This window comes from Saccopteryx leptura, chromosome 11 (assembly GCF_036850995.1).
Source record: "Saccopteryx leptura isolate mSacLep1 chromosome 11, mSacLep1_pri_phased_curated, whole genome shotgun sequence".
Lineage (NCBI taxonomy): Eukaryota > Metazoa > Chordata > Mammalia > Chiroptera > Emballonuridae > Saccopteryx > Saccopteryx leptura.
The window spans coordinates 34,523,755-34,536,270 of record NC_089513.1 but is presented as its reverse complement, the minus strand read 5'-3'; the positions used below and the strand labels follow the sequence as shown (position 1 = coordinate 34,536,270).

Below are 12,516 nucleotides of genomic sequence, written 5' to 3'. Positions count from 1 at the left end.
GATACTAAGCAGGTGCTGTTTTAAGCTGGTGATTTGATATGCAGCTATAGAAAACCAACAGACACAGAAAATTGGCCAACTGCTACTTAATTATTGACAGAGAATAACTTTTAATAGCCATGGTTCTAAACTAAAATCAGCATTATTTATTTTTTAACATGAAAACTCACTGTTTTTGACAAAGCATCTAATTCATCTTTTGATGTCTTCGTTTCCTTCAATACACCAGTCATGGCCTCTTCATTCTTCACAATGCTAATATTAACATTCTGAATTAACGTACTATAGTGTCTGTCTAGAGTGCCAAGTGAGTCTATCTCTTTCCTAAGAGGGAAAAAAAACAGTGATTTTATCTACATTGAAAGAAAAATTATATTTAAAATTAGGTATATTTAAATTAGCTTCTTACTTAATAGAAAGCAATGAAATTCATGTAGTCCTGAAAATTCTCCCATCCCAAAGCAACTACTAAAACGTACCCCTTAGATATCAAAAGTTAAACAATGAGAAAAATAATCACTAGTAGTATTTGTTTCCAATGTAAAAGAATTAAGAGAAAAGTAATTTGTAAATTATTTGAAATAAGTCACCTTTTGATTTGATTTCAGGTGATAGACCTTTGATTCAGAGATTGGACAGTACAGAGAGAAGAAAGCAAAAAAAAAAAAAAAGACGTAAAAGTGAAAAGGCCACACAGTCCTATAGGTAAAACAGAGGAAACTGAAACTGCAGTTTAGGTAAGAGGCTTATTTTAAAGAGGTAAAAACCAAAAGGTTCTTTGTTCCTAAGTGACCTTCAACAAATAAAAGCTAGTGTTAATACTTTATCTTATCTGGTAGGTAGAAAACACATTCCAAATGTGAAAGTCTCCTTAGAAAATGTTAGTATAGTTTAATATATGAAAAGGTACAGTAACAAAATGACAAAGTTATCAATTTCATAAGATATCAGCAACCCTAGTGTTTTTTAGACATTATAAACAAGTTAACTGGGAGATTTATTTGAAACCCACACAAGAGATCAAAGAGTAAATCTCTTATGGTAATAAAACCTTACAAACTAATACGAAATAGAAAAAAAAATACAGAGTAGAAAAATGAGCAAAGAAAGTAAGAGAATAAATACCAGTGGCCAATAAATATATAGTGTTCTTACTAAATTATCCCAGGATCTTTTGCACTAATACTGATATTAGGAATACAATCAAATAAAGCTGAAAGATAAAAAGTCATCACAGAAATGGAAATTAAAACAACAAATAAACAGGCCAGAATATTCTTCTCTACCCTTCCAGGTATCAAGAGTACAGGTTGCCCTACCAGAATTCCAGAAGCCAGGCAGATATATGAGGTAGGGAAGCCTCAGCATTCAAAATGTGCAAGTTTGCTTAAATTTCCTTCCTTGAAATTAATTCTTCTTCTCTCAACTGCATTTATTTTCCCCAGTCCCAATAAGAAACTATAGACTTTGAGTAAGTAGATAATTGTGCAAGACACTATGTATTATTTTAATTGTCTTTTATCCCTATATCCTGAAGAAGTTGGTGCCACCAATTCCTCAGCCTTTTAAAGACTTTTCAGTGTAAAAGTATGCTACTAGGTTTGCCCCGACTGGTAGTTCAGATTTAATCATTCTTGTATCTTCTAGATCAGAATAGATTTAGAAGAATAAAATAGGAGCAAACACTCTACCTATTGTTAAAGTTTCTATAAAAAAGAGAAATCAATACACGAAAGACTATACAGGGTATGGCAAAAGTAGGTTTACTAGTTGTTCGCATGGAAATAATATAATAATTAATAAATAATAATCCAAGAATAAACTGTATTTTGCATAATCACAACTGCTGTGAGTTTCAATTCAAGAACTGGAATTTAAGAACAGGTAAAACTAACTATGGCAGTAGGAATCAGAATGGAAATGACCTCTTTGGAGGTGGGAGCAGTGGTATGGACGGGAAGACAAATTTCTAGTATGTTGGAAAGTTCCTATATCTTAACTTGGAAGAATTTAAATGAGGAAAAAGTCAACAAAAAAGTTCTATTGTATAATATATGATGGTGAATATAGAAATTAATAAAATGTCCCTTCCCATTTATTTAAATATTGGTTATAAAAACCATCAACTAATTTTTATACTCAAAATGGAGAAGATAAAATCTTTGAAAATGTTATAAGATGAAGATTGTTGCATTTTTAATATGGGCCAAAATATTATTTTCCAGATAGAAGAATGATGCGTTGAATATGTATGCATAATATATATACAGAGATAGAGAGGTAAATGATTAAAGTAAACATATAGAAAAACAATTGATAAAATTGAGTGGGATACTTGATTCCATGTTAAAACAATAAGTTAAAAATTTTAATTAAACAATAAAAGAAAATAAAAAGAAAAACAATTAATAGCTTCACGGTATACAAAACAGAGTATGAAAACAGAGGGCATTGTGGTCTCACGTTTTCATCCATTCCTGCATCCACTTCCTTTGCCATGTAACTTTGTAGGGTTCTCTAACTCTGACATTGAGTTTAGCCATTAGACTTGCAATTGTCTTTTGGATTTTAGCAAATACAATGCAAGGAGAGCCTTATAAAATTCATGTGTGTTTGTGTTTGCTTGTTTTATTCTTTTATGACCATGAGAATATTTCTAACAGATTGGAAAAACAGAGAATACTATAACCAAATCTGTCCAGTTGTCTCAGCTAAGGGTATCCTATATGAGCAGCAAGCCGGCCAAACCTCACAATAATAATAAGTTAATTAAAGGGAAGTAAATATATCTATTAAAAATAATAAACATATTTACATAAAAGCACAGAAATCAGTTATATGTGACATGGAATAATCAAACCAAAATAAAATCAAACAATTTAACTAAAGGAATCAAACAAGATCTGGCCAGTAAAATTCTATTCAAGAGGAATCTTTTGGAACATCAATATAAAATAAAAATATAGTTTTAGAAATAAAATAATAAAGAAATTAAAATGTGTATATACATACATATGTAGTATATGAATTCATACACACATAGATTAACATATGTAAAGATACGTATTTTAATTTATATATAAAATTAATAAGACAATATGGGTAATTTAGATTCCATCTTTTCTCTGTATATAAATTTTTATACAGGAATATAAATTACATATTTAATTAATAGTTTACTTCTAAATGATGTAGATAGGATTTGTGAAAAATTCTTACCTGCAGGTTTCTACGCTTGCTTTATCATTAAGAAGATCGTTTTCCATTTCTTCTCTAAGTTGTTTAGCTCTCAGTTTGGTATTGTCATTGTTTTCTATAGTTTTTACAAGTTCTTCATGAACTTTTTTGTATTGCTCCATTACCTAGAAATAAAAAAATATTTTGCTAATATAGGTACTTAATGACTAAAGAATCAGACAAGAGAAGATCAGAAAAAGGACTTAAAGTTAGAGTTATTTTTATTTAAATAAAAAGTTCTTTATAATATTTTTCTTCCCATTTTTAGTCTATTGTTTAGCACAGTAGTGTTTAGAGTTTCGTTTACTCAAAAGTTTACTGAAAGGCATCAATACTAGAGATGTACAAAAATTATTGAAAAGAACATCAATAGTTCAGTTAATAGGACCAAAATAAAATCATTATATTTTCTGCCACAAAAAACTGCTTTTACTTTTGTTATTGTCTAATACTTTATTGTAGAAAAATTAGAAAACACAGATAAAAAGTAAATTAACCTGTTCTACATTCTCATTCAGGACAACCATTATTTTATTATGTATCCAAAATATTCCCTTTTTATTGGTTTTATTAATTAATAGCATATATATTTTCCCTTTCTCTGCACCTCTCCCTTCCCTGTTAAACTAAGAAGGATGGATAATTGTAGGGGTCATATTTGGAACTAACGGTCTAGGTATCCTGTTGAAAAGTGAGATGGAGGGGTGTAAGAGAAGGTACTAAGGAGTAAGCAGTCCTTTCTTCAGGGGATCAAAAATTACGCCACTATAAAGCAGTTGCCTCTTGGAAAAGTAATGTCTCATTATTTTTTAGACTAGCACAGATCATAGTAACTGCTACAAGATTTTCCTATAGGCACAAGAATGCAAGGGTATAAGCATATTAGTGGAGAGCAAGGAGTATACCAGGATGACGGGCTAAGCAAACAAAAGCTCAAGAGAAATAATAGAATTCCTGATATCAAAGGAAGAAGAGAAATAAATAATATCCTAAATACAATTTGTCAATGCCTTTAGATGAGCCAGTTTGTAGGCATTGCTAGGGTTGTAGTCTCAGTGTTGGGGGTTGGGGTGACATCATATGATTCAAATTCATTTCCAAGGTAAGTTTTTGGGCTGGGTCAGGGTGGGACTCGTATATCCTTTCAGATGGATCCTCATTCAAGTTGATGTAGATAATATTTTGTGGCATTATGATGTTATGAGGCTAAGTTGCTTGTAGAATATGAAGGCAGCTATGAGCCTTTACATTTCATTTGTAAGCATCTACAGTAAGTACTAAGGCTAAGGGTCTTGCATTATGCTAAGCAATTGGGTTACTTTTGTAGGCCAGGTCTCAAAACTGTGTCAAAACAGGAAAAGAAAACAAAGCTATTGCACATTATATTACACGTCTCCCATGCCCTAGCAATACTAATCTGCTTTCTGACTTAATGCATTGACCTATTCTAAATATTTTATCTAAGTGAATTCATATGTATACAATCTTTTATATATGGCTTCTTTATCCAGAATAATGCTTTCAAAGTTTCCATGCTGTGACATGCAGCAGTACTTCATTTCTTTTTATGACTAAATTATATACCCTGGTATGAACATATCACATTTTGCTTATTAATCATTCATGAATTGATAGACATTGGGTTTGTTTCTACCTTATGAACAGTGCTGCTATGAACATTTACATACAAGCTTTTGTTGTGGGGGTATTTTAATATTGGTTTTCAATTCATTTGGTATACACTTAATGAAGAATTGCTAGAGATTACGGTATAGATCACATTTTTTTATCCCCTCATCTGTCAATGAACATGAAGATTGTTTTCTATCTTGTCTATCGAAAATCCTACTTTAATAAACATGGATGTGTATTTATTTTTAGAGTTAGTGTTTCATTTACTTCAGACAAACACCCAGAAGTGGAATTGCTGGATCGTACATGCTGGTAGTTTAGAATTTGCTGAGGAAACTCCATACTGCTTTCCATGCGGCTGTACATTCCCATGAACAAGGCACAAGGGGTTTTCTTTTCTCCATACCTTTGACAACACTTGTTATTTCTTGTCCTTTTTTTTCAATCACTGTCATTTTTATTTCTGACATAGAATATACAGATCATCTAAAGAGGGTTTACTTTTACCCTTGACTAAAGAGGAAAACTTGAATTGTCCACTAACAGGTTACAAATGACTGACACAGTGTTGCACATCGCATGGCTGAAAATGGTTTAACTTGCCTGTAACACACTGGTTTCCTGTGAAGTTCAGCTCACATTACCTGTGATCAGATAAGACTGCATCAGCAGTTTATAATCTGTTGCTTAAGCAAGACTCTTAAAACTAACTCAGTGCATATTGACTGCTCCACCTCCATGCCTTACGTTTCACTGTAGCACAATAACAATCAGTTTATGTTTAATGCATGGCATCTGATAGCACTTCCCCACCATAGCAGTGCCAACACTGTTTATCAAACAACAGGTTTGAAGGTACGTTGATATATCCTGTCTATGCCTGATACTTCTACAGCTGTCAACAGCCTGATCTTGGAAAATATCACCTTGCATAGTGTTATAATACAGTAACATTTTATCTTTTTAGTTTTTTTACTTAAAATTTTTTGTTTTTCAATTCGAGTTGATATACAATACTATATTACTTTCAAGTGTACAACCAAGTAAATAGTTATTATAAAGCAAAGTGATCACCTCAATAAATCTAGTACCCATCTGACACCATATATAGTTCTTACAATATTATTGACTACAATCCCTATGCTGTACTTTACATTCCTATGACTATTCTTTAACTACCAATTTATACTTCTTAATCCTTCCCCTTTTTCACCGGTGACATTCTCAAACCATCAAAATGTATTTTGTATCCATCTGTAAGTTTCTGTACTGTATTTATTTTGATTTTTAGATTCCACATATAAGTGAAAACATATGGCATTTGTCTTCCTTTGTCTGATTTATTTCACTCAACACAATAGTACCTTCTACATTCAACCATGTTGTTGCAAATAGGAACATTTCATTATTTTTTATGTCCGAGTCATAAAACATTGTATATATGCACCACTTTTTCTTTATCCATTCACCTATGGGTGGACATTTAGAATGCTTCCATATCTTGGCTATTGTATAATAGATAATGCAGAAATAAACATATGGATGAATATGTCTTTTTGATTTAGTGTTTTGGGTTTCTTCAGATAAATACTCAAAAGTAGAATTGCTGGGTCCTTCTTTGTCTCTTTTTATATAGTCTTTGTTTTAAAGTCTATTTTGTCTGGTATATGTATTGGTACCCCAGCTTTTTGTTTGTTTGTTTGTTTATAATTTCATTAAATACTTTTTTCCATCCTTTTATTTTCAGTCTGTGTATATATTTTGATCCAAAGTGAGTCTCCTGTACACAGCTTATGAAAGTCTTGTTTTGTTATTCATTCAGTCTCCATATGTCTTTAGATTGAAGTATTTAATTCATTTGCTTTTAAAGTAATTATATATAGCTATATATTAATTGACATTTTATTATTCATATTTTAAACTTTTATTTCTTCCTGTTCTTAAAGAAGACCCTGTAACATTTTTTGCAACACTGGTTTGGTGGTGATGAACTCTTTAGCTTTTTGTCTGGTGGCTGGTGGAGGCTTCAACATAGTCTGAAGTTGTCCACTGGGTACTCTGGCTCTGGGGCCTCATGGAAGGTGCAGACCAAGGTCAGTTGCCACTTGCGACCTGCCTGGGCCAACCAGCATGAGCTATGAAGTGATCTACAGATGGTTGCTACTTGTGCTGGGCTTGGAGGTGTCCAGACAAGGCCAAGCTGTGAACCAATGCTGGCTGCCACAAATGTCAGGCCTGGGGCCACTTACTAAGAGGCACAGGGTTTGCCGAGAACAGTTGCTGCTTGCTTGACAGATTTTAGGAAGGTCTTCAACATAAGCCAAGACAGGCTATTTGTATAGAAAATCTACTGGAAACAGCTTGGTGGGTGTGCCAGTTGGGTGGGGTGGGAGCTCTCTAGGAATCACCAGGGCAAGGTGAATAGGTTTAGCCAGGTTGACGGAGGGTCAGACATGTGCTTGCCTGCCAGCCCTGTGGTGAGAGAGCTTAGAAAAGGAACAATGACCTCTGTCAGAACTTCTGTCTTGGTAAAAGATGCCCTCTACTCTTGTCTTTATGCCAGACAACTCAGTTCCTTCCCATATGTCCTTGGTGCCTTTCGTGCTGCTGCTGAAGCTCAGAGTGAATCTGAGAAAGTCTGTGTGCAGGCCCTTTAATAGGGAAGGTTGGGACTATAGCAGCCCTTCAACTCACTCAGCCACAATCCCCATTGGTTTTCACAGCCAGAAATTATGGAGATTATCTTCCTAGCACTAGAACCCTGAGCTGGGGGGCCTGGCATGGGACCCCTTGCTCCTCAGGGGTGACCTTCACGGCTGAGATATACCTCCCAATTTTTATCTGCTACCTGCGAGTATGAGAACAGCCTGTTCCGTGTTTCCGCCCCTCCTAATAGTCTCCATGTGACCTCTTCTTTATATCCTTAGTTATAGAACTTCTGTTTCAGGTGCTTTTATTTTTTCCTTAAGTGAGAAGTGGGAAGGCAGAGAAACAGACTCCTGCATGTGCCTCGACTGGGATCCACCCAGCAAGACCCCAATGGGGTTATGCTCTGCCCATTTGGGGCTATTGTTCCATTGCTCAGCAACCAAGCTATTCTAGCACCTGAGGCGAGGCCATGGAGGCTATCCTCAGTGCCAGGGGTCAGTTTGCTCCAACCAAGCCATGGCTACAGGGAGGGATTAGAAAGAGAGAGGGGAAGGGGTGAAGAAGCAGATGGTCACTTCTCCAGTGTGCCCTGACCGGGAATTGAAACCAGGACGTCCACACGCTGGGCTAATGCTCTACAGCTGAGCCAACCAGCCAGGGCCTCAGGTGGTTCTAAATTATGGTTTTTCCAAAGTATAGTTGTAATTTTAATGTGGTTGTGGGAGGATTCAAGTATCACATTTACCTATGCCACCATCTCAACCAGAAACCCATTTTTATTTTTAATGATATCCATTCTAACACGTGTTTATAAATTTTGTTACCTTTTCAGAAAACCAACTTTTAATTTTTTTATTGTCTCTATTCTTTCTATTACATATTTTATCTCCATACTCTAATCTTCATCATTACCCTTCCTTCTGCTTTTGAGTTTAGCTTGCTCCATTTTTCTAGTTTCATATGTTAAAAAGTTAGGTTATTGATTAAATGTAGATGTCTACAGCTATTAATTTTTCCTAAGTATACTACCTTCACTGCATCCCATAAGTTTTCATGTACTGTATTTTGTTTTCATTTATCTCAGAGTATTTTGTCATTTCTCTAACTTCTTTTGACCCATTATTTGTGTAAGAGTGTGTTAATTCCCACATATTATTAAATTCTCCAGTTTTCTTCTGTTATTTCTAGTTCCATTTCACTACAATCAGAGAAGATAAGTGGTATAAATTCAGTCTTCTTAAATTTATTAAGTAGTGGAAGTAAATGTCAGATTATAAAATTTCACAGGTATAGATTATTGTGAAATATGGGACTTATACTTCTTAAAAGTTTATGAGCATTTTCAATTTTGGTCATTAGTGACAGTTTAATGGTGACCAACAGGTCCGTAAAGTTAAGGAGGTCAAAGTCATGATGCCTTCACTGAGTATCATTACTTAATTTATCTTCCTACATTTAGGAATAATATCCAATGTCCTCTAATTTTTTATAACATTCTTTAATAATAATTATTTATTTTTAAGGTCACATAGATCTAATAGCGGTTAACATCTCAGGTACCAGAGAGAATGCTTTTAGTGTTTGGGATACAGAAGCAAAATTAAAAATCATGATTAATTCAAAACTTAGTTTTATCAGAACACATCATGGTGTAAGATTTAAAAATCAAAAGACAAACTATAAATAACATTTTCTCTTCTCTACCCTACAACATAAATAACCTGATACAAGTTATTTATCAATTAACTACAAGTTATTTATCAATTAACTATTTATTCATTTATCAATCATTTAAAGCATTTTTGTCCCTTACTATGTGCCAAGTAATGTTAGTAGCATTTAAGAATATTGGTGTTAGTATAAAATACTTATAACACAGGTATATAAAGAATAGTATACATATGTATTTATTACATGCCTATGGATGTCACATACCCAGTATGCGGAAGCACAGAACTTGAGAGACCAGTTTTATAATCAGGAAATACTAGGGAAATACATGTTTGCATCATTTAAATTCTTTTTATTTCTAGCAATAGAAACTGCTTCTTGCTAACTGAATCCAAAGGAAATTTATTATGAGAACATCAGTACAAGGAATTGGATCTGGGATTTGAGAGGCAAAGATGGACCTTACTTCAAGGAAATTTGTTGCCTTCCCTGTTATTATTCCATGTCCAGATTATTTTCTACTTTGAGTGATTAATATATGGAAAGTTCTATTCTAGGTACTTCCACATATCAATTAATTTCCTGTGTGCATTAAACTTATAATGCAGACACATAAAATATAATATCATATTTATTTTCTAAGTGAAGAAACTGAGAGACAAAGGTTAAAAATATACCCAAGATCTAAATGGTATTGTTGGGATTCAAACACAGGGACTCATACTTTCAAACCTGTCTCTGGAACACTACTCTATCTTACTGTCCTACAGTACCTATGCACACATTTCTATTTCTCTCTGAGGAGGTATTTGGGTCTCTCGGTGTTCATAATTCTCCTTTTCATTTTTGAGTTTTGTCAGTTGTGCTCATAATATAAAAGAAAAATGCATTTTCTTATCACTTTTTTGTAAAGTATCACTTATTTATAAGATATCTGCTACCACTTACAGCAGAGGGTTTCATATTTTGGTTGCATGACATCTATAACCTTTCTTAATAGCACCTGAGTTTTATTATGGAGAATTACCTTCCGTTGTGTTTCATACCCATAGTGGACGGTTTAATCACAGTTCTTGCATGCCACTCCAAAAGCCAAGTGGGCCAGACTCCCACTCATTCTGACCCCTAAAATAGCAAAAAGGTGGCCATATGACCTAAAGCCAGGCAAGCACACTCTTTACCAAAAATTTAAGATGCATTGAGTGACACTATGATGAAGAAATAGTGGAAAGGCAACCATTGCATTAATAGTGGTTGTATTATTCTAGGCCCCTCCCAAAAAGAACAAACAAAAGAAGTAAAGAGATAAAGGGAGGGAGATAGGCAGAGAGGGAGGGAGAGAGATGGGGCAGAAACAGAGATGGGGGAGAGACAGGGAGGGGTGAGAGAGACCCGAGGGTGAGAAAGAGGGAAAGATTGACTGGTTTTAAGAAATTGGTTCAAATGATTGAGGGGTACAAGTTCAAAATCTGTAGGGTAGGTCAACAAGCTAGAGACCCAGGAAAAGTTGTAGTCCATGTCTACAGGCCTGCTGCTGCCAGAATTCTTTCTTGCTAAAAAGAAGTCAGCCTCTGTTCTATGAAGGACTTCAGCTGTTTGGAGAGGCCAACTCACATTATGGAGGGCAGGCAGCTTTCTTCAAAGTCCACTGATTTAAATGTTACTCTCATCCAAAAAAACACCTTCAAAGAAGAAACATGCAAAATAATGTTTGTCAAAATATCTGGTGAACCTGGCCCAATCAAGTTGATGAAAAGATAACCATCATCGCAACCCGGCAGACTCTATACAAAGGCTGAGATTTTCTTGGCTTGGTAAAAAGAGTGTTCTTGTTTTTTTCCCATTCTCAAACCTGCCCTTCTAGCTGCCCAACAGCTAAAAGATGCAAGAACTGTGATTAAACCATCCACTATGGGTATGAAACACAATGGAAGGTAATTCTCCATAATGAAATCAAGGTGCTATCAAGAAAGGTTATAGATGTCATGCAACCAAAATATAAAACCCTCTGCTTTAAGTGGTAGTCCCACTCCCGCCCCCCCCCCCCCAGCCTTGAACAGGCCTTTGTCTACTCTCTGGAAAAAACACATCACAAGAATAAAAGGATACCAATTTATATGCTTCTAAACACATTTAAAATATTACAGTAAAAATGCTGAACAAACAGTGAGATCTCATGGCTGAGTTTCAGTTAGGACTGCTGTAAAGCGGAAGTCAGAAAGCTGCAGCGATTCTATCTAGATTTTTAGAAGTTTAGAAAATGGCTCAGTGCTACTTCTGACTGAGTCATCCATTTCAAGTAGCTTTCCTAAAAAATTCAGTCAATAATCCTACCCACATCTCATTAGAAATGCCATTAGAAAAGGGAACCTGCAAGATGACTTTTAGCCTAACTATATAAGAAGAAGGATAATACTAGAATTCTTGTCCATGGTGGAAAAATGGGACCACCAGCATTGCTACTACACCAGGAATATAAATTGTTAGAGACTCTTTGGACAGCAACTGCACTTATCTAATAAAGATAAAAATGGGTATGATTCATGACCCAGTAAATGCCCCACTGGCTACATAACAAAGAAAACTTCACAGGCACATAGAAACATGGCCATAGCAGGTTATTGCTTATACTCAAATGGGTATATTTGCTGCTAAATATTGCAAACAAGAGAAGAGAAAATTGTAAATAATAAATTGTGATATCTATTTGATAAAACATGGCAAGTAAAATGAATAAACTAGATCTATATGTACCAACAGTAGCTTTATCTCTAAAACAATGTCAGATTAAAAAAAAAATTGCAGCCTGACCAGACAGTGGCACAGTGGATAGAGAGACTGACTGGGACACAGAACACCCAGGTACAAGACACTGAGGTCACCAGCTTAAGCGTGGGCTCCTCTGGTTTGAGAAAGGCTCACCAGCATAAGCCCAAGGTCACTGGTTCAAGCAAGGGGTCACTCAGTCTGCTGTAGCCCCCTGGTCAAGGCACATATGAGAAAGCAATCAATGAACTAAAGTGCCATAACGAAGAACTGATGCTTCTCATCTCTCTCGCTTTCTGGCTGTCCCTATCCATCCCTCTCTCTGACTCTGTCTCTGTCACAAAAACAAACAAACAAACAAAACCCCACAAATGTAATACATCCTCTTTAAAGAACTGGAAAACACCCCCCCCAAAAAAAAACTGCAGCAAGTTACACATTTTATACTACTTGAAGAATTAAAAATACTATTATTGTTCATAAATACATAAATGTGGAAAAACCTGAAGATGGCAGCAGAGTAGGCAGATACACAAATTCCCAGCTCACACCACCGAACTA

At 35.0% G+C, this 12,516-nt stretch overlaps 1 protein-coding gene across 1 annotated transcript in view; it reads right to left on the bottom strand.

The window, feature by feature from the left end:
* Positions 1-12,516, bottom strand: part of CCDC178 (coiled-coil domain containing 178) — a 408,692-nt gene that overhangs the window by 335,988 nt on the left and 60,188 nt on the right. The window contains exons 8-9 of the mRNA XM_066352292.1: positions 3,220-3,362; positions 171-324 (exon numbers count right to left, since the gene is read on the bottom strand). Of these exons, the coding sequence (XP_066208389.1) occupies positions 171-324; positions 3,220-3,362 (297 nt within the window). The remainder of the gene's footprint in view (positions 1-170; positions 325-3,219; positions 3,363-12,516) is intronic.